Source organism: Zosterops lateralis, assembly GCF_965231275.1.
Source record: "Zosterops lateralis genome assembly, chromosome: 6".
Classification (NCBI taxonomy): Eukaryota; Metazoa; Chordata; class Aves; order Passeriformes; family Zosteropidae; genus Zosterops; species Zosterops lateralis.
In genome coordinates, this window is record NC_139761.1 from 47,680,140 (window position 1) to 47,707,931 (window position 27,792).

General features: G+C 39.2%; 1 protein-coding gene across 1 annotated transcript in view; it reads left to right on the top strand.

The window, feature by feature from the left end:
• The window catches only part of KCNQ1 (potassium voltage-gated channel subfamily Q member 1), a gene marked incomplete at its 5' end in the record, with an annotated part of 329,667 nt that overhangs the window by 23,775 nt on the left and 278,100 nt on the right, over positions 1 to 27,792 (top strand). Inside the window, one exon of the mRNA XM_083864290.1 lies at positions 16,298 to 16,388. Within this exon, the coding sequence (XP_083720416.1) occupies positions 16,298 to 16,388 (91 nt within the window). The remainder of the gene's footprint in view (positions 1 to 16,297; positions 16,389 to 27,792) is intronic.

The following is a 27,792-nucleotide window of genomic DNA, read 5'->3' on the forward strand; positions in this document are numbered from 1 at the left end:
GCTACAGTGCTACACACTTGTCTCTGATAGGAAACACTCATCTTCCTTAATGCTCTGGATTGTTACATGGGATTTTATCTTCAACACGGATTCTTATTTTTCTAATATAAGATGCAAGGAGCAATAGAGGGTTCTTGGGTGCCTTTTGGTACTTAAAACTTAGATAAGTTATTGCCATCCTGTATTTGAATTACTATTTTGTTTTATCTTTGATAAATGCAGTCTTACTCTGCTTGAAAACATATATGCTGCTAAAAAGCACTTTTTTTCTTTGGGTTTTTGTTTTGGGGTTTTTTGTTTGTTTGTTTCTAATTGGATGATTTTGCCCTTTTTCTGCTCTGTTATCTTTACCAGTGGTCTCCCCCTTTCAGTTGGTCTCAGGTATAAAAGCTAGATGATTCCATTTTTAAGGCCTTCAGCTTACCCACTCTGTATAAATTTCTCTTATCAACTTCTATTTTTGCTTTCACTCCTTTGAGTAAAATTATCAAGCAAATAGTTTCTCTATGTGTTTAGAAGTGACTCTTCTGTAAACTTCTTCAAAAAGATGCAAATTTTTTACTATTTAAGCAGCTACATAGCTCATCATGACAGGAAAGATGGATGTTAAAAATGAGGGTGAGAACCTTTGGCATGGCCAAAGCAGCCTCAGTGTTTGGTCCACATTCTCCATGCCCCTGCCCCTCAGGCAGGATGTCCCTGCTTTGCCAAGGTGGGGGATGCAGGGGTTGCTCTCCCCATCTGGAGCCCTCCCTCAGAAGACAAGAGAGCACCAGGGATACATATGGATTGGGTCAGGGTCTTTATTGAGGATGGTCCCAGTTTTTCAAGCCTTCCCCCTTGATCAGGCTGACCAGCAGGGTGCTCAGCATTGGGCACCAGAGAAGGTGGGCAGCAAGCTGGTGGGTGTGCTGGATTTGTTGGGATGCAGCACCTTTGTCCCTTCTGCCCTAACAGCATCTGCAGTATCTGTGCTGAGGCTTGGTGGTGGCTTTACTGGAACTGGGAGTGGCTCAGAGGTGCTGACTTCTGTCTTTGCCCGCTGTGACTTACATGAGGCTGCTCTCCCCTTGCCTGCTGGCTTCTTCAATGCAAAGAGCTGGCCCAGCTGTGTGAAACTCACTCTGGGAAGCCAAATCCTTTGGGATCTATCTTCACTTCTGCATCACACGTGCTACATGACCTTGTACAAGTCACTTAATCTCCCTGCTGTTCAGTTTTCTTTGCTGGCAAATGAGGGTGATAATTGCTCCATGGGTCACTGCAGTGGAAATTTGCATGCACTGAGGAGGTAGAAAGTAGCTGGCATCCACTTTGCTTTTTCTTTTTCAATGTTAACACGACCAAAGCATGTGCTCTGTGCCTGCAGAGAGGCGTGCAGTATGCTTTCAGTAAAGGTCAGTCTGGAAGAGCAAGGGAACTATGTGAGATCAGAAAGAATATTGGGGTAGAAGTTATGCAGAACTTTAATTTCTTGGTCCGTAGCATAGTTTTGAAGTCTCAGACTTTATGCATGATGAGTTCATAGCTGGTGAATAAGAAGGTGGTGGAATTTAAGGAAAAAGCAGATTAAGAGAACTAGATAGTACTGAATTTCTTTAAAACTTGTCCTCAGAAGAGTTATGGATAGCCCATCCCTGGCAGTGTTCGAGGCCAGGTTGGATGGGGCTCTGAGCAGCCTGGGATACTGGAAGTTCTCCCTGCCTATGGCAGGGGTTTGGAACTTAAGCAAGTGTAAAGGATATTTAAAGGAATCAAGCCAACTCAAACTACTCTATGCTTCTGTGATCTGATCTGATACTCTTTATCCCATTTCTTCACTTAAAAAATAAAAACTGAAAAGTTAGAATCTTATTTCTTTTTGCCTCTTTATTAAGTTAGACGGCAAGTTCATTAATCAGCACACCTCCTTGGGACCAAGCATACCTTCTGCATATTCCTGCCTATGAAGGCCAGTTTGATTCTTCAGTGATTAGTGAAACATTTTGTGAAGGGATGGATTTAAGGCAGACACTTGCATGTGAGGCCTGAAAGGGCCATTTCAGAATGCAGTGATTTTTGACCAGAATGCATTGCTGTTTGAGCGTGTGCTTTCTAAATGTCCTTGTATGGGAAACCATACCTAAGTTTCTTAAAAGGGCTTTTTGACACAACTAACTTTGGAAGTGTGTGAGTAATGGCATGCAATGAATTATGTGTTCTACTCTTGTTCTAACTTTCTATTAATGGCAAATTTCTTCCTAAAATACACTGGAAATGTCTGCCTAAAATAGTTTCTACAATGATTTGAAGTTTTTTTAATCACAATGAAAGGAGCTTTTGAAAAGCTGTGCAACTCTGTAAACATAAAAATTAGAAATTTTTGTCCTTGGAAAAATTTAACTTTAAACAATAAATGTCTGTTTAAGTGATCACAACTTTTGACTAGATTTAGTTTTGTGTATTGGCATATGTTCTTAACTAACTAACAAAATTAAGTAAAGCTTTTACTCACTTTAGTGAAACAACTGTGCATTCTTAAATGCATCAGTCCCAGCAGACCTCAGTGGAGTTGGGATTGTGATTGCCTTTGCTGGGTGTACAGAAGGTCACTGGGAATGGCACTGGCTGTGCCTGAGCTGTGCTGAGCCTTGCTGTTGCTTTAGGGCCATCTGCTGGAGTCTTCCCTCGATTCTCCCACACCTGTGTTTCTCCAGACACATCATTTCTTTCTCCAGTGAATCTTTTTTTTTTCTCCCCTGACTCTTATGAATACCGAACTCAAGGCAGTTTCCATCCTCAGATTGTTCCTGGGCTCCTGTGTCTTAACCGTAGTAGAGAGCAGCAGCAACTTATATCTGATCATTTACTTTTAGGTAAAGGAGTTAGTCTCAGGAAAAAAAAAAAAAAAACACCACAACAACAACCCACAAACCAACAAAACCTTTCAAACAGGGGATTTTAATTGGTTAAAAAGGAGCCTATTTCTGGAGCTCCCTACTGTGGGTGTGATAATATTATAACTTATGCTTAAGTGGCTAAGGTGAATGAGAACCATCTCTGCCAACTTGAGCAAAGAACAAAAGCTCCACAGATGACTTCTAAAAGTTCAGGGTTTATTGTTTCAGATAAAGAAGCTTCTCACTGTTCAGAATAATTGTGGGGATTTTTTTTTGTTTGGTTTCTTTTGGTTTTGATTTTTGTGTTGAAGTGTATATTATGAGGAGGTTCAGTGCTCAAACACAAATATTGTTTTTGCTGGTGTGTCCCACTTTTTATGGATCTGCAATACTAGGTCTTTTGGAGCTCAAATGTAGGTCTGAAGCCAGAGTCATACCAAAAATAATAATATTTTTTATAACAAATACAATTCTCCCAGAAGTCTGTGTCAGAGATGAATGATGTGAATCCCTCTCCCCAATTAAGAATTGATTAGGATATCTCAGAGTAGCATGACTTTATCTTGATATTTGTTGAGCAGTGAGAAACAGTATATAAAAGGAAATCTCAAAAACATTAGGTTTATAAATTAGTTGTCCTTAGATCCATTTTGAAAATTTTATTTGAGACCAGTAGTGTTAATTACCTTATCAAAAGGTGATTGTTTTATGGGAAAGACACCTTGGTATTTACTTTTTTTCCTTACCTTTTTTAATGGTTGTATCCCTTTGAGCAGCAGATAGTCAAAATGTGTGTCACCATCTACTGTATTTATCTAACAAAAACTGAAAAAAATATAAACAATATCTAAGAAGCATAAAAGCAAGAGTATTTCACTGGTTCTGGATTTCTGACATTTGGGGTTGTTTCAGGTGAAAGTCACACGCAGACTGCATGGAGCAGGAATCTGCCCAGCAATTCCTTGGAGAAGGAGAAAGGGAGTACACAGATTAAGAAACCTCCCTTCCACACTTTTTTTCCCCTTTTAATTAAGCATATCCTGTCAGCTGGTCAAGAAATTAATTTGCTTCATCAGATTGTGAAACAAATGTTACGTGCTATGCACATTAGAGATACTTTGTTATTTTCCCCATTCCGCTGCCAAAGACTTTTCCAAGTAGAACAATGCTTTTGTTTGTACTGACGAAGGTGAAACTGCAGAGAGAAGAATTCTCCAATGGCACAGGTGCCATTTCAATAATGGCTGTAATCAAACTGTGTCCTTCAGGCTTGTGCTTCAGGGAATGATGACTTTGGTGTTCCTCAGCCTTCTGTAGCTTTTGAAGCGCTTTGCATCTTTTAAAACAATATTGATCATTGCAGATCAGGTTTTAATATTGATAAACAGAGTGACCCGCTCTGACCGCCTCTGTCTCCAATTAGTCCTGAGGACTACAAGGAAATTAAACTTTTTTTTTTGAAAATAAGAAACTCTTAGTGGTCAGGCCTGAAATTCTGAACTCCATAGGACTTAGCCTGTTCTGAAAAAAACTTCCAATAAAAAGGAAGTTGTGTTTTATTCTGCACCTGTTTCTAGAATAATTTGGAAATACAAAGTAAATATTTCTTTAAAGCTGCAGTTTCAAAAGGGAGGTAAACTTATTTTTATCTTCTGTCATTTTCTTTCATTTGTCTTTTGACTTGCAAGGTGGCTAGTACGTCCTCCATATCAGTTTTTGCCTGGTTTCAGTTATTGTGAAATTTGTCAGCATAGAATAAGGATCCTGAATCTTCCACTTGACTAACTTTGTAGTTTATAAGGATTGATTGGTCAGAAACAATTAGTATCTGTAACTTGAACTACATGTTCAAAAGGGATCAACGCTTTAAGTTAAAAAATTATTCAAAAGAATAATGGCTGTGTTCCTGGATGAAGAACACACCTGCAAATCTGTTCCTTACATTGAAGGATTTTATGGATGGTTAGATGCATGGAAGTTTGTAATGGTTTAATTATGATACACTTTCAAAATTTTAGCCTGCTTTTAATAGCTTTTGCTGTAACCATAGAAATCCTTGTTTCTTTAAAAAGCAAAGCAGAAAGTTCAGTGTTCTTGATGAGTGATTCTGTTGTTTCTCTCTGCATCTTTCAGGTCTGCCTTTTCTCTCTCTGTGCAGTGCTACCAGAATCTAGGAGTCTAAACAGTAAATTCCTATGACTGAATTGGTGGAATTAGTAGACCCCAAGAAACAAATGCCAGAGAGTTTCTTATTGCACATCATGGTTGGCAGCCAGTTGCGTGCGTGGAATGACACACATTAGTGCAGTGTCACAGGGGTGGCTGAACCTGACCCTGTGCTTCCCTCAGGCTTTTGGATGCTGCTGGAATGTTGTTAATACTCCTTTAAAATGGCTGGTGTTTCAGGGCCAAGAGTAGTATCTTGGAATATGATTTTGCCATGAGGTCATGTGTTACTCGAATGGATGTTGTTAACGTGTTGGCAGCTCTTATCAATACATTTTAGGCACGTTCTAAACATACACTTGAAATGGCAGCTTAATCCCAAGGGCACTGAACTTTGACAGAAAGTCATAGTTTGATATTTCCTGGTAGTTTAGCCATGAAATGATGACTTCCAGAAGAGACCCCTTCCAGGTCTGCTTCTCATCAAGTCTTGCCCCCTTCTGCTTAAATATGTTACAAATTTATGTTTATTATTTTTCATTGTACAGCACCACATATAAAACTAAATACACACATAGAAATATTGGCATTTTAGAAAGGGATGTGCAGAAAATATATGGATTCGGGTTTAATGTCCTATTTTTTTCTGATACTTATAAAGCCTAAAGGAGGTAGGATTCTGGAATTCTTTTGAGTTCTGAATTTGTGTAATTTAATATTTTTGATATCTTAATGTTGTAGATGTGCTGCATGCTTTCCTCCATGCAATTGAAACTATTTAATATTCAAGCTTTTACATATAATGTTGGGCTTTGCAATGTGAAAAACGATTGTTTTTGCCTCTTTCTGACTTCTATCACTGTTTTCAGAAATGTATTGCATGCTGATAGCAAGCACTTGCTATGTGTAGTTTGAATGCTCCAGTAAGAGCTGTAAGATAAATAATTTTATGTCTGTTTTAACACTGGAATAGCAGGGTGCTTTCAGGCACTGGACTTTGACTTCCTCATGCTCTTCTGCAGTGATACACCAGAATTATGGTACTATGGTGGCTTTCCCCTCCCAAGACTCTGGCCTTCAGATGTGCCACAAAATGTTACCATCTCTCAAGTCTTTTTCACCAGTGAATTTTCATGATACAACTTCCTTTTTCTGGAAGTTACCTGACAGAATCTGAGATTTTACTACAAGATAAATAGGGTTTCTTTTTCCCACAGCATCAAAAGACTATTCCCAGAAATGTTCTGATGCCTTGTGGCTTTTAGAGTTGGAAGCGGGTGGGCAAGTGAAAAGCGAAGCACAATTAGGACAAGCAGGGTTGCTTGTCCAATTAATAGTTGATTACATATTATTTTTCAATGTTACATAGAGCCACTGTATTCCTGATTAGGAGCCTTTCCTGTAAGGTTTGGTGTATAAAGCTTCTAACATCTTCTATTACTTCAACTTAACTTCTCTTACAAGGAATTTCTTTGCTCATTGAGTCTTCAAGTTTGAAGTCCCATTTTTAAACATTAGTATTTTGGACCCTAAACCAGCTTGAAATGCCTCTCAGATGCAGGCCTCAGAACTGATTATAACTTTCTTGAAACATTGTTACCTTGTTTAATGTTACCTTGCTTAATTCAGGTCAGGTGAGTTCGAATGATACAGCAGAACTTTTAGCCTTGCTATAGATGACTGGAATTTCTACTAACAGCCAAATTGACTGCTGGAATAATAGAAATAATTATCCTGATACTTTCAGCCTGAAAAACTCTGTTGTGTGGTGAGGGGACAAAGCTAAAGCTCTTTAAGCATAGTGTGGATTTCACTTTGGAAATTTAATCTGTTTGGACTTTTTTGAGGAAATTGAGTATTGAGCATTCCTGTGTTTCATGGCATGCATTTATAGAGATTTTTGCATTTACAGAAAGATTCTCTCATCAGAAAATTAAAAGCTGCCTGTGGCAGCTAGAATCTCTTCATTCTTTTCTTCCAGGGGCACTTGAACTTTCCATCATGCTTAAAGCAAACTAAGAAGTCAAGTTGCCATAGCTCTCAAGTGTCACATCTTTCCCTCAGCAAATACTTTCTCTCCCCTGGAAATATGTCTGTTTGCTGAATCCCTCTGCTTTCACCTTAGGAATGTTAACCTGTCCTGTAGTTTCTCTTCCTTGTTTCTAAGCTGTAATACATGAAGAGTGCCATGTTTCTCCCCTCAGTGCCCCTAGAAAAGTGCAGCTGAGAGCTGAATGTGGAAAAGCTCAAAAGACGATGACAAGACTGATTTCTGTGAAAGCATCTGTCAACTCTACCCTTAAATAATTAAAGCAGAGAGTCATAATGGAAACCCTGGTGAGAGCACTTATCCCAGCTTCAGATCTTTCTCACGGTCTTCATCTTACTTGTCAGCACTGATGAAAGTGCCTTTCAGACACGCTGGTTTTAGGAGAGAGGAGCTCGAAAAGTCATTTGGGGGGCATCAGGTGAGGAGGCAGGCCAGTTGCTCAGGTCTGGTATCACTTTTGTGGCATTTGCAATAAATCACATTAAGTATCTGTCCAGGTCAGTGGCTCAAAGTATGTTTGCTTTTTCCCCATTTGTACATTTATCTATCTGTTGATTTTTAGTCCCTTTCACTGTTTCACTCTATTCAGAATTGAAGAACAAAGGATGCTGTCAAAAATATCAATATTAGTTGCCTGTCATGGAGGGGTTTTTAGAGAGCTAGAAATGTGGGTATTTCTTTATGGAACATTTAGAACCCTGATTGGTACTGCCATACAATTAGCCTCCAAATTTTCATGCACTAGTACATCAGCTGTGCAAGGTTGTGGCGTAGTGCCTTTCTCCTTTGGTGTGGAGGCAATGTTTCCTTTCTTCTGTCTTGTTTTGTTTCTTGTTGAAAGAAGTGTTATGTATTTAAGGAAAGTAAGTATTAAAAGTATTTATTTTTTAAAAACGGTATTTTATTTAGAAAGATTAATTTAATTTAATTTAATAACATTTATTTAATTTATTTTAATTAAAGCAGAGGAATAGTCTAGTCTTGGCAATTTTTCAGAAGCTGCGTTTTATAGTCTGAGAACTTTTAGTAATTTTCTTTTAATATTTGGATACTAGATGATTTAAACTCTGTTGCCTTAAATCTCATGTTACAAGAAAAGTGGGATAGTGGTGTATTGAACTGTATAAAACTCCAACTACAAACCAAGTTTTACTTGTATTGCGGCACTCAGTTTCTAGAACATTTTTCTTCTCCCCCATTAAAAGAACACATCTCCAGAACTGGCTGATAAAAAAATGACACCTTTTCCCCTAGTTAAGCCTGATGCAAAGAAAACTGCAAAAATTCTCTTGATTTCTAGTGTTGGGTGAATGCCCTTACTGCACATGTGAACTCACCCCTTCCATGGCTGTCGTGTTGCTGTGTTGGGGTTTCATGTTAATGATGAGGCACATTGGAAGCTTGTGAACTAGCTGAGGAGGGCTGATAAATTTTCTGCAGTCCAGTGGTTCACATCTCTTGGTCATGCACTTGTTTTAAAAATAGAGCATTTGTTTTCCACTTGATTAGTCAGTACCTGTCATCTTTTTTCCTGCTAATCCGTGTCTGTTCTCAAAGGAACCGATACCTTGTTGGAGGATGCAATAACATTGCTTTTTGTGAGTAGTTAACCTCTCCTCTTGAAGCATCTTGACGTCTGGTTTGCATTTCTACTGCAATCATAACCTTTGCCAAGACCTTACAGGCCTTTCCTGCAATAATTCTGGTGCTGTATCCTAAATGACTTTTGATTCATTGTGTGCTTTGTGCTTTGGTACACTGCCTGTAATTTAAATCATTTTTACAGACTTTAAGCTCCCAGAAGAGCCAGGTAAGTGTGATAGAAGCCTTGCCTATTTAGCTGTATAGTTAACCTATTTTTCATAGTATCAGATAGTGTATGTGATCTTTCTTATGGAATAAATATGCTTCCCTACATGGGAGCCAGAAGAGAGCATTTCTTTGACAAGGACTTGTGGAGCTGGTTAAAAATTATGCCATTGTTTCCTTCAGGAAGCACCAACTCTACTTTGCCTTAGGAGTTGGAACAAATACATATTAACAGGAAGCTCCATCTGATAGAGCTAAGCTAAGACAAACAGAGCATTTGCACTTTGTCTGTTGAAGAGTTTTTGATGGTAAGTGACAGCTGAGAACAGTGACCTGTCTGCAAGCTTGACCTGTGTTGGACATAACAGAGAGGAAGCGTGTGTTGGACAGGAAACTGTTGTAGGCAGTTCCTGGAGGGAGTCATGCTTGTCTCCATGAGTATGAGTGTGCTTCCCCTTCTGCTGGGCATCCTCCTGCCACAGAGAGGCTGCAAGATGGGGAGGGGCTGTACCCCTCCTTCCTTCCCCTGCCTCCAAAACAAAACAGAAGAAGAGATGACAAATCCTTAGAGGAAAACATGCAAAGAGCTTCCATGGCCAGAGACTTAGACCACAATTTTTATTATTTTTTTTTTTTCATTGGCACTAAAGTACTTCTCTATGTATTTATTCTTTTTTAAACTTATTTCATTTTCAGGTATGGTTTGTGTAGGTTGCTGGTCTCTTAACTCCTTGCTAATAATTTTTCTCTTTTTTATGCTAATACATGAACAGCTACTGTAGTTAATAAACTTAATGCATCATTAGGAGTATTAAAGTTGGCTTAAGGTATGGGCAAAGAGGAGTTGAGTATAGGGCTCCTTCTTTCTAACCGTGTACCTTCACCAGACCGTTCTCTTGCAAACATTTTTATTTCTAATGGAGTAAGTGATGGAGGACCTCTGGTGTCCATTAGCTGGATAATTAAATGCTTATTTAGCTTTCTGTCAGTAGCCTGGCACTGTGCTCTGATATTCCATAGTCATGCCAGAGTTAGTATTCTATAAGTATTCAGTTCAGACTTCTAAAGGGTTCAGCATAAGACCTACACATATGGGGTGTTTACTTGAGTGAATTTCATTAAGGATGAGAGTTTTCTCTGCCTTGTGAAATCTTGCTTCTTTTTTAAAAACAACCCTGAGTTTCTCACCTTTAAAAGCACTGGTTGGTATTTGTACTTGACACTATACCTTGATGATCCCATAAAATAAGTTGTCAACATGTATTAAATTCCTAGCAATGCTGTTTATCTTCATAGAATTCTTTCTTCTCTTTTTACCAGCTGTCCTTTATTACGCAAGTTCTACCTGTTCCCCTTCTTTTACCTTTTCTTAGGTTTCTTTTTTTCTCGAGCAATCCTAAATTACGTTGAGTGAAAGAACAAAAACCTGGTGCCTCGCTGTAGTAAGAAATTACTTGATATGGGTTAGTTCTGAATGTTTTCTTGTTTGTGTTGTGTAAATATCTATGTGAGGTGGTCAGGGATTTATGTTGACATGTAGTAGTAAAAACCTGTTGAAGTTTTTCATAAGGATATTCCTGATGTAAATTAAGTAAGGAGTTACTTTGTTGGCATGGAATGCAGCAGAATATATGACAAAATGAAAGAGGCTTCAGTGTGTCTCTTACCTGAAGTTGTCTATCTAAATCCTCATTGCAATGATGCTATTTGTAACCTGGAAAGCTGCATGAAAATGTCCTTTTCTGGCACCATTGACCTTTGAGTTGACAGTCTGAAACATGTCAGCAAGTATAAGCCATGGGGATGAGAGATGAAATAACGATGCTGTTGTATGTTTTAATGAACTGATGTGAACTGGATATGCAGCAGCATCATAGTTTGCAAATTATGATGATCGAGATAAGAATCTGCCCAAGTTTAATCTGCACACTCGTGTTGTTCATTCTCAATGTCATCCTTCCAGTTCTTGTAAAGGTCTATACTTAAAGGAGGTTAAACTTTAAATTACTTTGTTTACTTCAGAAATGTGTCACAGTTAGAAGCTAAATGGAAAAAAAGAAGAAAAAAAGTTATTTTCTCTGTAGAAAATCCCACCAACTAACAAAATCCCATAAACAAAAGCACCCCTGAGTTACAGGATAGATGACTGATCTGATGTGTGTGACTGAACAGAGCTGTGCATTCGAAGAAAGACAATCTAGTTGTGTAAAAATAAGGGCAGACAGATTCAAGAAGGGGGCTTAGGTACCATGTTTAGCACATAGAAGCACACTAAAGATATTTTCTTTTTTCACAGAATATTTATTTTTTGGTTACAGTCATTTTCTCCAGAGGACAGAGCAGATGAACTACAACTAGCCACTGACCTCATGCCAACAAAAAAAAGCACAGATGCTTTTTAGCTGGCAGTTACCAGCTAAAATAATAATTCCTGTATGCAACAGCACCAGTAGTTCAAGACTGGTAGCTGTAATGAATAAAAATGGTTAGAAAAAGCAGACTTAAGGCAGCTTTTGACATTGAACAAGGAAAAACTGTCTGTCTTCCTGGGTGGTTAGAGCTCAAGTTGATATAAATTGAGCTGAACTTTGCATGTCCCTTCTCATCTATTAAATGTATTTAAGGTCTCAGCTCAGTTTATATCCTAATGGCAGCCTTTTCCTGATTCTCACTGGGAGTATGTAAGAAACACTGCAAGAAGGAACGAAATCTACCCACATTTTAGTACTGGTTTTGATGATAACAACTGCATGTGCATGAGACTGTATTAATCTGGTGACTAAGTACTTCCAGCATGTCTCATGCACTGTTTTTTTTTAATGTTCCTGTTCATATCGCTGGACATATTTTATAAACCTTTATCAGTTCTCCTACCTGTGACATTCACTAAATGAGCATTGTTATCTCTCAGTAAGTGGTTTATTGTTCCTTTGATCATTGCACACATTGTTTCAAGCCACAAAAAAGACATGCTAATGTTCAAAAATCATAGTTAAATATAGAAAAAACTCAGTAGCTCAGGGCTGAAGGCTGCACAGTACTGATAGCTGCCTATAATGTGTCAAGTTCCTGCAGCTGACACTGAGGTCAGGGAAAAAGCCATAGGTCTGTCTGTAAGTCAAAATACATCCTAAAATAGTCAGAAAACATTAAATCTACCTTTAGCTCTTAATGTATTTCCTATCTGTTGCTAAATACAGCACACATGCTGTCTGGCCATGTTCCCTTGTCTACTGAATGATACTTTTGTGGAAATGCTCTAGCTTCTCAAACCTGTTTGAGACAAAAGAATGCCTAAATTGTCTGACTGACACAATGAAACAAGACAAAATTTATTATGTATTAAATGTTTGCCTGCATACGCACACCTGTGCAGACACTGCCCTGTGTAACTCTCTATACACCAGTGTCTGTGTTCATGCTTTTCTTTTTTTTGATGATGTAGCACAGACACACATCCTGAGCCCAGTTACAGCCTGGGAATGTCCCTGAGCTCAGAGTGTGACTGGAGTGCTGCACCCTGGTGCTGTTTCATGCACACTGAGAGCTCCGCTGCTGGGTCTGGCTCCACCAGGTATTGCAGCTGCCTGGGAAAACTGGGCTGGAAAAACAACCAGAGAAACTGGCTTCGAGTAAAATAGAGGATACAGCTCTCCTTGTACTAGTCTACCAAAAACTGGGTCCATGAAAAATAAAAAAAGCTTTGCAATGTCCATGCTGCTTTAACAGTGGTGGTGTGGTTTCAAATCAAGAAGTACAGAGATGATCAGCCACTTGCAAAACTCTTGGTTTTAAAAAAAAAAGTAACACAGTTAGATATGATTTAACCACAAAGCTACGTAATTTTGATTGCATCTGCTGACGCAGTAGATGTGACATCTACATGGAAGCAGATGCTACTTTGTAACCTGGGAGGAACAACATGAAAAACTTCAGAGGCTATCTCCTCATCTCTAATGCTTGCTTGGCCCCACAATCACAGAGTGAGATCAGAGCTGACGAGAGCCTGAACTCATCACTCTGCTTCCTTTCTTGAAGATGGTCACATTTGTGCATAGAGGGTAAACAAGCAATGGGTTTCAGGAGATAAAAGACTCCTGATTTGCAAGAGATGAAGCCCTGACTGCTAGAGTTTAGGAAATTCTGGTGTTTGCTGACTATCTCTCCTTTAGAGGAAAAAATGTATATTAAAAAAATTAAAGCATAGTAGAGTCAGTCACCCATTAGTTTGTCTGATATTTACTGGTTGGATGAAGAGTTTACATGCTTAGCATCTATATCAAGATACCAAGACAAGTTGGTTGGGTTTTTTTGGGTTGGTTGGGGTTTTTTTACTCTAGTAATAGCAATCACAGTAAGGTGTGATAAGGTTATTTTGTGAAAATTGTAATGTTTGCTTTTCTGAGGCTGGCCTGTCAAATTGCCCCAGGATGATTTTTGCATAAGCAAATTCAAGTTTGAGGCAGAGTCTGTCCCTGCAACTGTTGTTTGTGATTCACTCCTGTGGACTTGTCTGCTTAGGCAGTAATGAGGATCTGTGTTCCACTTCCAGCTGAAGAAAGAGGAGATAACTGTCAAAAATGAGAGGGGGAAAAAAAACCAAACAACAAACACCAAACTTACTGTTTTCTATTTTACTGGTGCCTCACTCCCTTCTTATACTTTGGAGGTGGAGAAGGGACCAAGTACACTAATACCAAAACAAAAACAAAGCCGAGTTTTGGAAGACAACAAACAGTAGGCTCGTGGCAGAGGATGAGAACACCATGTGTATTTGTTTAATGTCTTAATTTTGCACCTTCTGTTCCTTATGTGCAATTGATCTAAGTGAAATAGCAATGCCAGTGTAACAGGATGAGTAGCTCAGCTGTGGTGCTGCACTGGCACCTTGTGGGTGTCATCTCTCTCATGCCAAAGAAACAGACATGAAGCAGCAGTGCCTGACCAAACATCTTTGTTTTGCTTGGCATAATGTGTATTTGTGGTTGTGAAGGTGTCTCCTGCATCAGCCTGGAAAGAGCACAGCAGTGAATTGTAAGAGCTTTTCTAGGGGTAAAAAAAAAAATATAATTAGTAAGACTGAAATGGGTCCATGTGCATGAAAACCCATAACAGTAGGTAGGTAGTGGGGTGACTGGGACTTGAGACAGTTCTTACCTCAGCCATCAGTTTCTCTAATAGGAACAAGCAAAGAGGTTTGGCAAACGACTGACCCTAAATTTATCTTTTGGCACTTCGGTACGTGAACTTTCAACTTTAATGCTTATTAGGTTTTTGTGGTTTTTTAGGAAAAGGACAGGAACGGGATAGTCTTTGCTTTGTTGCCCCCTTGTGGTTCCGTGTGTTGGCTGTGTTAAGCATTCTAACCTGTCTACTGCCATCAAGGGACACAGTAAATGTGAATTGGAACTGCTCATCCCTTGCAACTCATTGTTAGCTTTGAACTGGGGATCATATGTATGTTGGGCTTTGAATCCAGAGAGCCTCGGCTGTCTCTGTGCAACTGACCCCATTTATGTTCACATTGTCATGTGTATTGTTCTTGTGCTGTAGTGAGAATATTACAGACAGAAGGGCTGGATACTTAGGGAACATTTATGTAGTGTTTCAAATTACTGACTCAGCTTTGCATTCTCCTGCCTCGTCTGCGCAGCTTACTTATGTTTAGGAATACCCAAAAGTAGAGATACAGGGTAAAATGAGAAGACTTTAGAGATTATTTCAACACCCACATACTTATATTTTTTTTGTTTAGGTGAAGTATATTTTTATATGGGTACTTGTATTGATATGTGGTAATCTCTATCCTATTAATTTCATTATCTATTTGATCTTTATGCCTAATTACCTACAGACTTTCTCTCCACTATTTGGCAGCACAATCTCAAAGGCTGGAACTCAATAATCTCAGAGGTCAGACTTGGTCTGAGAGGTCTTTTCCAACCTTAATGATTCTTTGATTCTGGCATCATTTTTGTCTCTGTGCTTTAGACTTGCCTATGCTGTATTTTGAAGCCATCATTGAGGGACATAGCTTATGTCAACCTTAGCACAATTTTGTTTTCTTGAGTGCTTGGTCTTTCAAAAGATTCACCCAAAGAAGTGCTCACTCCTATGAATAAAGGCAGAGGCTCTGGATGACTTCAGCTGAGCTATGCCAATCTGATGTCCTGGTTTAATACTTCTCTTGAGTTCAGTTTTATTTGCTATGTCAATTCTTTTTTGTTGGGTGTTTTGGATTTTTTGTAGTTAAAAAATGGTTAACTGTTTAAGAGATGTGTAACAAGATGGGTGATTTAGTTAGTAGATTTTGCAGCAAGATTCAGTTGATTACAAAGGGTTGGTGTTTCTTGTCTCGACAGAATTTTGAGAAGTAGCCCTAACAACTAACTTTGTGTTTAACAAGTGGATGTTTTCGGTCTTGCTGATTTGTTGTGTTTTTAGAAGAAACATGCAGTTCTTTGGGAACTGGAAGCTGCCTATGGCTACTGTGTAGTGGATGGCATCCAGTTTGGGTGTTAAATGGTTCTCTTCCCCAATGTGTTGCATTCCTTTAGGGGAAGGAGCAGTCCTGTGGGGTGGTGAGCACAGCTGGAGCTGCTCAGGGGAGAGATTTGGAGGTGGAGGCTGCAGGGCTGAGCAGCCCTGCTCCCCAGGTGGGGGAAGAGGATTTCTGGAAGGTTACAGATAGCTGAGCTGTTTCCCTGGCTGTCCCAAATCTTATGTTGGAAACCAGGACCCCTTCCCTAAGGACAAACGCATCAGCCCCATCCACGGAAGTGTTCCAGGCCAGGCTGGGTGGGGCTCTGATGAACCCGTTCTAGGGATAGGTGACTCTGCCCATGGCAGGGGTTTGGAATTAGGTGGAATCAAACCTAGGTTGTTTCAAATGACATATGTCAGACTTTTTTTTTGGGGGGGAGGCCTTTTAGGGATAAATTATAAAAGACAGTATATAGCATAGCCTATTAAACTTTGGCTTAGCTGTGATTTTTTTTTCCAGTTTATTGGGCTTTGGATCAGCAAAAAGACAAATATTTGAAACATGTTTGAGGGTCGTGTGATGACTCAGCCAAAGTAGTCCTTAAAATGGGAGAGAGCAAGGAATTCTCTTTTCATGAGAGGCCAGGAAACAGCAAATCTTAGAGGTAGGATGAAGCTAGTGTTACCATATGGTTTCATTTGATAATGTCCAATCTGAAACCTCAGTGTCTGAAGAGAAATAAACTATGCAACAGGAAGCAGGATATGCAAAATTTCCCAGCTGTGTTTTGGGATAATACAATACTATGACATTTCATTGTAAACAGATGATTTGGGATGGCATAATTATCTATTCTCCCTAAAAGTTATTACACTGGATTACATTTTTTTATTTTTTTTTCCCCTGCAGCTTCCTTATTGTGCTGATATGCCTCATCTTCAGTGTGCTTTCTACAATTGAGCAGTATGCAGCTCTTGCTACAGGGACATTATTTTGGATGGTATGTATGTGGGCATTAATGTGATTGATGTGTGTTTGTTCCTAATGTGCAAATTCCGATCTCCTGAGCTAACACCATATCAAACAAAATGTTCCTTATGGTTTAATTGACAAGAGACTTTTCTGCTTTTCCCTAATGAGTCTGTAAAAGTACAGAAATTACAAAAGTTATTGTAATCCAGAAATGAAGTGGTACCTTCTATGGCCTATACTGAGGACACCTGTGGTGTGTCCAACACATACAGTTATTCTAATTAAGCTCGAATCCCTCCTATTTCTTGGGTCAATACTTTTTTCAGCTGTGCTGAAGACCAGACACCTCACTACAGCAGGAGAAAAAAGTAAGTGGAAGTCCTTTCATTTAGTTGGTGTCATACCCAGCTTTGTTTCAAAGGTGGAAAACTCATGTCCTTTGACATTAAGACAACTTGCTCTACCTGTCTTATGCTCTTTCCCTTCAACAGAGAAAACATAGTCACTGTGTTTATAGTACACTCGTGCTGCAACACAAATGTATCAACAAAAGCTTCAGGAGAATTTGTGTCCTGCCAGCCTGGATTTCATTGAAGAGACTTAATTTTGAGGTTGGAGAGGCATGATTTTAAACATACAAACTTTTATGAATTTGTTGTACCTCACTAGTGGGATATCCCTTGCTAAATCATTGATTCCTTTGCATTTATAAATAAACTACCATTATTTACCTTGTGGAAACACTGTCACTATATTGAGAAAATGCTTACTAGCAATTGAAATATTTGTTCAAAACAGGTATTGTAGCAATGCTCCAGTAATATCATTAGGTATATTACCACTATTCACTTGAAAAAATTTGCTTAAGACCCCCATCAATTCTAATAACTTTTGTCAATTTATCTATGAAATATGCTGAGGTTCTATACCTAATATGAATGCTGTAAGAATAAGAATATAGCATATTAAATTTAGCATCAATCCCACTATTTCTGTATGAAGTGCCTTCATTGCTGTACATTATTTTTAACTAACTTTTAAGATGCTTGAACACCTAGGTGTAACATAAATAGTGCCAGCTAAGAGCATCCATAAGATTTATTTCTGCATTTGGTACCTTTTTTTTAATTTTTTTTTTTTTAATATGTGTGTGTGTGATTTGGTGTTTCCATTATGTACAGATTTAATTTGTTTTGGGTATTTTATTCTGTAACTGGTAGGTTTTTTATCTATTACTTCTGCCAATGTCTGTGATGAATTTAAATCCTGGTAATGCCTCACTCATTTTGCAATATATAATAATATTTTATGTGTGTGTTGTCTTGGTGAAACAACTTCTAGTGACAACATAACTTGTAAGGTTTCATTGCCTGCCCCCACCCTGTGACATCATGGATCTTGTGTTTGGTTTGTTCATCCTGTGTTGTCTGTATCTGGGCAATACAGGCAGTGTAAGGTGCATGCAGAGCATTTAGGGTTGCATATCCAGTGTAATATCCAGTATGGATTATGTATTTCTGCTATTCTGTATTTTCTTCCTCTCTAAGTAGTGCGGGAACCTGTGAATGATGTGTCAGTGTTCCTGTTCTACAGTGTGAGAAAAACTGTGGCTAATTCCGAAAATTGAAATCCTCCTGCCATGGGTTTTATGGGAAATAAGCAGTTGTCTGTTTGTTCAATATTATTGGCACAGTCTGATATTGTTGTCCTAAAGGATTAGCTGTGGTAACTTTCATGAAGCCTGTGGAGATTATGGGGAGCCATCCATCCAAAGCTGTAGATGGGCCAATGTGCTCTCTGCTCTATCCAGCTCCAGTGGGACTTTCCAAGGAGTTGTGGCATCTTGGAACACAAATATAAATGCCAGAATCTCACTCCTGTTGGCATCTACAGTGAAATTTCCTATTCTTTTACTTCTTAAGAGATCTTTCTATGACTTTAAGGTAGCATTACAAGCTGTCAAAAAATAGATGTAACTGAATTCTTAGGGAGAGATTTAATCACAGAGGGCTGGTTGAAGAGAGACTGCAAAGTTGAAAGAAGGAAGTAAAATAAAGTGTAACAACATGTAGGGATTGCAACACAAAACAGGAAAAGACAGAATGCAAACTTCCAAACCAAATGATGCTGTAAGGAGAAACGAAAGATTAGGAGAGCACTTTTTCTACTGCTCTGCAGTAGGAGTTATTTTATTTTTTGTGTCTATAAAAGAATTTTTCATTATTTGACAGTAATGATTTTTATTTGGAGCCAGAAAATTCAAGTAGGTAACATTCTCATTGTAGGTGAGCAAAGGAGGGCAAGTGATTTGATTGACAAATTAATACTAAATGAGAGAGAGCTCGAAGGAGCAGCAGTGTACCAGCAACCTACCAGGAATGTGGGAATCCTGGAGATGGATTTTGCTTGGGCTTAGCTGGGCAGGGCAGTGAGAATGAGGGAACTGCAGCCATGTAGAGGTTGTGGTTTCAGGCCTCAAGTAATCCCACAAAACTGGAATTAAATAGCACTGAAGATGCATTGGGCAAAGAACAGAATATGTTCCTCCTGATTGAAAAACTAATTAAACAAGTCCGTTAAAAGCACTCACAGTTAATAGCCACAATGCTTTATTTCCTCCATATAGACAAAGTATTTGGTTCTGACCCTGTAAAAGATCTAAACACCTGCATAAACTCAGCAGGTAGTCTTTTTGAAAGCAGGGAGCCTTATCACGTTGAAGTTACAGATAGAAGCTGTGTGCCCTTTTTCATAAAAAATAATTTCATGCTTTACCAATAGTTATTATTATATAATTATTATAACATGAAAGTATAAGCTAAAAAAGTTGTTGAGATTATATGTATATATTATTTTGATTTTATTCTGGGGCTGCTTGTCATAAAATATCACCTCCCACTAGCACAGCACAAAACAGAAGATGTTATGCCTTCAGTAATTTTAAAGCATTAAAAAACGCTTCTATTTCTCATAAAAGCAAGAAAAACACAAGCTTAGCATTGGAGGAGTAAACACAGGCAAGTTTATATGTGCTCCAAGTGGTGTTCCAGATTTAGACAAAAAGCTTACAATTAGCTGCTGAATCTTTCTCTACTTGTCACCACACTTCACGAGGCAAAGAGCCTTGATGAAAGCTATACCTAAATGCAGTTGTAATGGGAGATTAGGGGAGAATTGGCCTTTTGTTCGTTTCCAGAATGCAGTGAAAACTGTTTAAATTTGCATGTATTTATTTTCCCCCCTTTTTTCACTAGATGGTGCTGTCGGAGGGGGTTTGACTCCGGTTACTGGCTGGCACTTGCCCAGCTTGAGCTGGAGTCTGAGCCAAGGCTGTGAAAGCATCATCCTTCTGAAGAGTCCTGTGTACACTTGGCCGGCGTAAAATAGTGCTGCGGGAGAGCTTTTGCCATGACTCATAAAGGGAATGCGGTATATCAGTGTAAAAATTGATTTTGAGACTACAATGTCTAAACTATGGGAAAAAAAAAAAAAAGCGGTGCGGAGATGTATGTTCCCAGAGAGGCCATATTTTTCTTTTATTTTCGTAAGCAAGGGTTTTTATGGTGCCAGAACACAGCAGAATGCTGTTATCTCAGCATGATCTAAGAAAATCCAAGTGCCTGATCCAAGGGGATTAAATATTCTGCTGAACCAAGGGATATTTGGTGTGCCTGAAAAAGCTATTTTCTGGTAGGATTCTCATTTCAATATTGATTCCCGCCAAATAAAAAAATGAAGAAGAAAAAGGCTATGTTTTATGATGAAAGTATAAATTCTTTCCAGCTTTCTGTTTTAAGTTCCTTTTCTACTTTAGCATACTTCTTACTGAAGAGATTAAACAATATTTAAACTTTAAAAAATACAAATTAAGATAAAAGGCCAAGAGTTTTGGTTTATTAACATTTACTTTATTGACATTGAAATTATTCCTACAATTATGAGGAACTGGCACAGAGTCTAGGCCCATAGGAAATCTACTTTATATTGCTTTTTTAATATAATGCTTTGAGTATAAACCTTGGCTTTTGTTTGCTGGAGTGTTTTGTGGGTCTTTTGAGAAAGAAAGAGGAAAACACCTACAGCTTTTGCTTCTGAAGGTGGTCTTCACAGAGAATACACTGTTCAAAGGGCTTAGAGCAGTTTTCTTTCCTGATAATATTCCATGCTTAAGAAGGCCAAAATGCAGACTCACCATCTGCATTGGTGCATTTTCATCCTTTTGAAAAAGTAAATGAATTTAATATCTGTAAAAGATGCCTGGTGACAGCTCTGCAGATTAATCTAACCTACAGACTGTGAAGAACAACTGTAGCTGAGAAAGTGAAAAATTTGTCTTTGCAGCCTCAGCAATGTCCCCTGGGCTGACCCAAAGTGAGCTCAGCTGGTGTAGAAGATGTGTCTAGTGGATTTATGGTCTTTAATCTTTTTTCCTTTGTTGGACCTGCAGAAAGACCTGTCCAGGGAGTCACTCACTGCAGCCTTTCCTTTCTGTCACTCCGCTGGCAGCTGAAGTGGAGAATCCCAGCTTTCAGTCAAAGTTGGCTTCTTTACATTTTAGTTTGTAGGAACAATGCCAGCTGTGAGCGATTTGAAGGCTCAGAAAACACCATTAGAAATTAAAATTGCCCTCCCCCCTTTTAATGAGGTAACAGTCTAAGGAGTAGCTGGAACAGGGATCTTCCCCTGAATCTGCACCCAGGTGTTTCTGGCTGCATTTCAGCCCCTGCTTCTGATGTTTATGGCTGAGCTGTGCTGGCAGATAACGTGAGTGCTTCTAATCTGCCTCACTGCAAAATCAGCTGCCTTGGTTTGAAATGTTGCTGGTAGTAAGATCTTAACTTGTTCCAGCTGTTCTCAGAGCAATCCCTTGTCAACTCCCCTGGCCTGCAGAAGAGAGTTATGTCTTTAATGTAAATGTGATGTTAAAAGGATTTAATTCATTTGGTTCAGAAGGTTGCATGAATGTGCTTAAATTCTGCTTTATGTCCATTCTGAGCAGGTCAAAGGGAGCCAAATCAGATGCTTCTAACGTGGAATTGAGGCTGTCTGTTAGGGTCAGCTGAATCAATTTCATGAAATCGGTGCTTTTTCATTAAAAAAAATAAATCAAAGACAAGCCTCTTGCTCTGGTTCGGTGTAGGTGAAACCTGAATTAAGGAGGAATGAAGAGGTGATATGGAATGAAAGCTTGCTAAGACCAGTAAGGGAGAGATGAGCTGGTTTTGTTTTGACATGTGCTAAAAATCAAAAACTTGTAGAAGGGCGGTGGAGTTTCCCTTTGAAATCTGCAGAGGGCAGCATTGGACCACGCTGTGTTCTCCTGGGGTGGCTCCTCCTGACCTTGGATGGTGTCCTGAGCTAGATAAAAATGTATTTTGGAAGAAGTGAACTCTTAATAAAAAATGTTTTTCCACATGGGCTTGGGGAATTTTATACGAGTAATTAGCAATCATAATTTCTGGAGAGAGAGATGGGAGAAAAGGGCAGTGTAAACATTGGTGCCAGAGAAAACTCTGGCAACTTTGTGGTGGAGCCACAAAATTCATGCCATTTGGTCTACTTTATTGCTCATCGTGTGGATGGCTTTCAGAAAAAAAAAAGAGAACAATTAATGCTTTCAGTGAAATGAATTGGGCAAGTGTTTGCATGGAGGAGAAAGAAAAAATTCTTAAACTTGTTAAAACACAGAAAGACTTCCAATATGTTATGCCCTGCCAGGTACACTCTTGGTATTATTAGATGTTTCCTATTCCGTTGGGATAAAAGAAAAAGTTTATTTTTCTAAATTTCTCTAAAGTTACCACCAAGAATGGCCTTTAGATATAGACTATAAGAATAAGCAGCAGTTTTTATAGAGAAAACCCACACCTCTTTTTACATCTATGCATACAATTTATCTAGAAGGTCCAAACATTGTGGGTTTGAATTCTTATTTTGGTCTGCTACAATGGAGTGGTTTGGATGTAAAAAAATTGATTACTTCTGTTTCTGCCTTTTCTACAAACTTTGGAAAGAAAAATTCCTTCTCTGGGATTTCTGTGCCTGGAGTTGTGTAGTGGCATAACTGAACACTGTCATTTAAAATAAACTCTGCAGCTACATTGCTGTGCATGAAGGAACCAGAATTTAGCATTTCTCCTCTTTGGGATGAGGTGGCTGTGAGGTACCAGGCATTTCTGGGGACTCAGACTCTGAAGATGAAGACAGGCTCTAGGAAAAGCAACCTTCCCGGAGCTCAGGGTGTGGCTGGTGACAGATTGTGGGCCAGCACAAGGCACTGGTGATGGATTGGTGCCGTCTGCTGGCTGCTTGGTGGCCCACATGATCTGACAAGGTGATCTCCCTCCCTGGCAGCCTGGGGGTCTTTGCCAGAGACAGGAATGAGCAGGGTGCCACGTTGTCCTTTCACACAGAGCGAGCATCCCAGCTTGTCACAGAGGAGCTGCAGTAATGTGAAGGTTTTCAGGAAATATTGCTTTTAAATTGTCTGCAGGGTTTTAAAAAATAGGGGATATATTCTCTGGAGTTATTAGTTTTTCACCTGTTCCCAAGAGCATATATTTGCCTTCCTAAGTCACACAGTAGATCAGTGGTTTCTTTATTTTATTTTTTCTTTATTTTTAAGAATAGGTACATTCCAATAAATTTATGTCCAAAGGTGCAGCTAAGAAAATGCCATCACTGAAAATGGCATGTTTCATTCACAGTTACATTTATTATTCACTTTCGTCAACCTTCCTACTTACAGGTTAAAATTTGACTAAACTTTTGTGGGGTGTAAATCCATGTCAAACTTGCAACATTCGCTTGGTAAACTCTAAAAGAAACATAGTAAACACATTTTTTTTTAAATTATACATATTTCTCACTATTTATTATTTTAGTAAACAAGCAGAGTAATACAAATTCCATCTTGGAAAAAAAAATAAATTAAAACTGTGGAACACTGGTGCATGCTATAGCCAAGCAGTGAAAAGAAAGATTTTTAAATTTAGGGTTTATCTGGATTAGTGTGTAATGTTTGCAGTGACAGGTGTTTCCTTTATGCTTTGCCCAAATGTCTGGAAAGTAGTTTGTCATTAAGTGCTACATTCAGTGTGTATCTCAATTTCAGTATAACTGGAGGGTCTCTGGCTTTGTTAGGTCCTTGTTTTCACATCTGACCTCAGCCAGCTGGAGTCTATTGTTTTAAGCGTAATGTAACAGCTGACATAACATAACGGATATCAAGCCCAAAAACTGAAACAGTGCCCTGAACTGAGGCAGAGGGAGGGGAAAGGGAGAAACTGGGAGGAGAGGCAGGGGCAGAACTAGCTTCATGATTCAAAGTGGAAGCTTGCTGGCTTGTTTTCCCAGGGGGAATTAGCTAGGAAATAATGGGATGAGTCTGTTGAAGTTCTATTTGCAATTGATTACATATGATAGACTACTGAGACAGGTTTGAATTTGCCAGCTGTCACTAGCTGGTGGCTCTTGAATGGCTTTAAGTGGCCCTTGGTAGGCAAAACTGGAATAAACCCTGCAGGTGTGGTGTAGCTGCAGTGCAGAAAAGCAGCGAGTGTCAGTGCCTAAGGAGAAGGGAGGTTCCAGGAGTTAGCAGAGAGAAAATAACTTAAATTGAATGTATTAAGAACTTTATTTCGCAACGTTAGCTTAAGTGGGTTCAATTAACTGGCTAAAAACCCAAGATCAACTGGACTTCTTGGTGGCTTTCTTTTTCTTGGCAGTTTCTAAAGTAAACTTCTGTGAGTTTGTTTTCCAAAAAGGTTATTTTGTTTCTTGACTTCTGTGTTTGACAGGAGCAGAGTGCATCTCAGCACTGAGAGCTAACTGCTCTTGGGAGGGCAATGAGTAAATGAAAGTCCTGTTAGTAATTTGCCAGGCCATGAAAAAAGTGACAAATATCTGACTTTGTGCACAGATAGAGGACAACAGCATGGGAGAATACTCTTATTTCTTCATATGTTTTTATGTATATGCTTCTTTGCACATGTATTTATATATAGAATGTTCCTTTTTTCATCAATAATTTGAACAAAAAAGTACTTCTAGCTGGATTTCATTTGTATTGAGTAGAGCCTCTGGCAATTCTGCCCTATTGAGAGTTTCCATGGCTTTAGATGAGGTGGGGAAAAAAGGCAAGACTGTATGCCGGTTGTTTTTTTCTTAAATGTGTATGTGCAGAGGCAACTAAATTACGTTTTACATTTATGAGTGAAGTTTTTATGGCATGAGACTTGCAATTGTGCAGTGTGTTTAACTTTGTGTGTATGAGTCGTCATCATGACTTCAGTGGAGCTTCCTGTGTGCATAAATATTAACAGGATCAGGATGTAGTAGGAAAGATTTCTTCAACAGAGTCTGCTTGTACTTAAGGGTAACCTAGGAAGCATGCATTTGATTTATGCAACTGCAAACTGTATTTATCTCACATTTAATGTTTTAAATGTATTTTTATCTAATTTACTTTTATTTTGGTAGTATAAAAAATGTCATCATGACTGAAGCATGTGTTGTGTTAAACTTGTCTTGCACAAAGAGTTTCTGGGATTGCTCCTGTTGTACTATGAGGCCCAATTCTACTTTATCTCAGTAATCAGAAAGACCTTGTGAAAGTTTATTAGAGCTGTTGATTCAGTGGCTAGTAGTATTTAGCATGGGCTTTTACACTTTATCTCAGCTTATAAAATAAATGAATTTAATCATGGAGCTCAGAACATTATGTTTGTACTGAGCTGCTGGAGAAGTCTTGATAGCCCAGAGAGCTGCCACGTACTGCACTTTCTTTTCTGTGCTCGTGGCATGTCCTGTGCCTTGGGAGCAAACAAGGATGGGTGCCCCGTGCCCTGATAGCCACAGCAGTCAGAGCCTCTGCAGCAAAGTTCTGTAGGCTTCTGAGTTCCCTCTAGGAAACATTTATCACAAATATTGGGATGAATGTCCTAAAACCTCTGCACTCCTCAGCCATCCCCGCTGATCACTGGTTTCAGAGATCTGTACCTTAGTGCATTGCTTACATCAGGTATTTCCTCCTAACCCATTGACCAGGAGCATATTTTTAAGATGATGGGGAACCGAGAGCTGTTACTGGCACGCAGAAACAACCAGACTTTGAAGTACTAACAAAATAACCAAGATGCCTGTTTTCACACCCAGTCTGTGAAAGCAAGCTATGTGCTGCCTCACTTTGATGGTTTCCCTTATGCTAATGACACTGAGGCTGGCCTCTTTTTTTTCCTCCAGCACGTTGTTAACATCCTTATTAAGGTACCTTTCAGAAACCCTCCTTTTTGTTGTTGTTTTTGTCAGTTTGACAGGATGCGTTTACACGTGGAATGCATGCAAAAGGGGTTGATTTAGTTGTCCTTTATTCCTCTGCAGCTGCTCCCCAGCTCAAGGTGAGAAAGGATGTTTGCTGTAGAGGTGATTTGTCTGTTCCACGGTTCCCTGCAGCACGGGTGGGTACAATCCATTTAGATGCTGTTTTGGCTGCAGCGTTGCAGACCAGTTTTAGATGAGATTTTGTGTGTATGATGACTGAGCTCCATCAGGCCCACAGGCAGGGAGCTTGACAGCTACCTTCTAGGAGCTGCTCCAAGTCATTGATTTAGTACATGGAGCTTGAAATGAGTTATACTTAGTGGCCAAGGCTGGGGGAAAGGGAGGAGAGAAAATTAAATATTTACTAATCTTACTTCTGTAATGCCTTACAAACACGAGTGTGCTTAACCTCGCAGCATTCTTGGGAGGTGAATATTAGCAGTTTTATGTGTAAAATTGGGTGATCCATAGCTTTTCCACTCTAAGTTGGCTTTGTGAGATAAATCCTTCAGAGAACCCAGGCTGCACTTTCAAGACAAGGTTTCAGCCTACATAAACTGGCACTGCCACCTGAAGAAATGATCCTGCTGCTCCATTCCTTCTGCCAACACAAGCATTTATGCAGCTCTGTTGTCAATTGCCTTGGAGAACCCAGATGGGTTCAAATTAACCTTTTTTTTGGCCAGATGAGCTTGCTTCTTTTGGCAACAGTTCTGGCTTAAACTGTTTGTGGAACTGTAGAGTAAGATTTGTTAGCTTTTGATAGTTAAAAGTGTGATGGAAACTTTATCTGCAACACAATTTACAAGCAGACTCATGTGTTATTCTTCTGAGAAAGGACATTATTGTTGTTTCCATTACAGCCCTGCCTGTAAGATGGAGTACAACACTAGTAGAGTGTGGAGCCACATGCTCTAAAAGATAGCTCCTACCCTCACAGGCCCTGCAGACTAAACAGAGTGGTTGAAAAGGTAAGGGGAAGGAACTTCTGAAACATGACTTCCAGAAGTCCCATCTTTGGCCTACTCCAACCATTCTGGTTCAGTGATGGGCCTCAGCAGTCACAACACTGAAAAGGAAAATGTATTTAACTTCTTGTCTCATTTCTTAACTTAGAACTATGAAGGTTTGGGGTGTTTTTTTTTTTTTCCCTGAGATTTTGGCCTGTATTTTACACACTGAAGCTTGTGCCTCTCATGTATTGATTTGACTGAATAATGAATTAAGTAACATTTTATGTTTACTTTTCATCTGTTTTGCTGCAGGACAGCAGGATTGCAGCCTGACAGCTGATTGAGGCCAATTTGGCTGAGATTTAATTTATCCTACAGGTCTAGGCCAGCCTACCGTAATCCAGAGCTGGTTATTGAACCTGAGTTGGCAGCTGGGCCATCTCTACAAACAAAAGCTGTTTTGATGAAACTCAGCTAGAGCAGGCAGGGTGTAGGTAGGTTTGGAGAAGCATGACTCTCTGAAAATCCTAAGGAGCAGTCATCTTTGCTGCAGCCCCTCCATGGGATTTACCACTGCCTGGAATTAGGTTGTGCTGTGTTCACTTTCATAGCTGCAGTGCCCGGCTGCCTCAGAAAGCCTTTTTTATTTTTGCTACCAAAGATAGTTAAACCTACTGTGGTTGTAACAAAGAGGGCAAAGAGCATTTCCACCACAGGTTACCCTTGTTCAGCTTTGTGGGTGGTAATCTCCAAGATGAGAAGTGCAGGAATGAGGAGCAGGGTGGGGCAGTATCTTCAATCTCTTTCTGTCTTTGAAGTGATGGTGGGCACGTGGTTGCACATGTCAGTGTAGCCCAGTCCCACAGGGTATAATTGTACTATTATGTCATCGTTATATTAATACAATAACAGGCACATTTGGGGTTGAATTACTGCAATTGTTTTGATAACCCCCCACAAAACCAAACCCCAACTCCTGTGTAGAATAGTCTCGAAACAGCAACTTACCTTATAGATTCCAAACGTGTGTATCTATATGTATTAATATATATATAAATTTTAAAAAGCTCCTTGGATATGAGTGGGATTTTTCAGATGCAATGACACATGTTTTCATACTCACATGTTAGGATTCAGCTCATTAGTGAAACAGTTAAA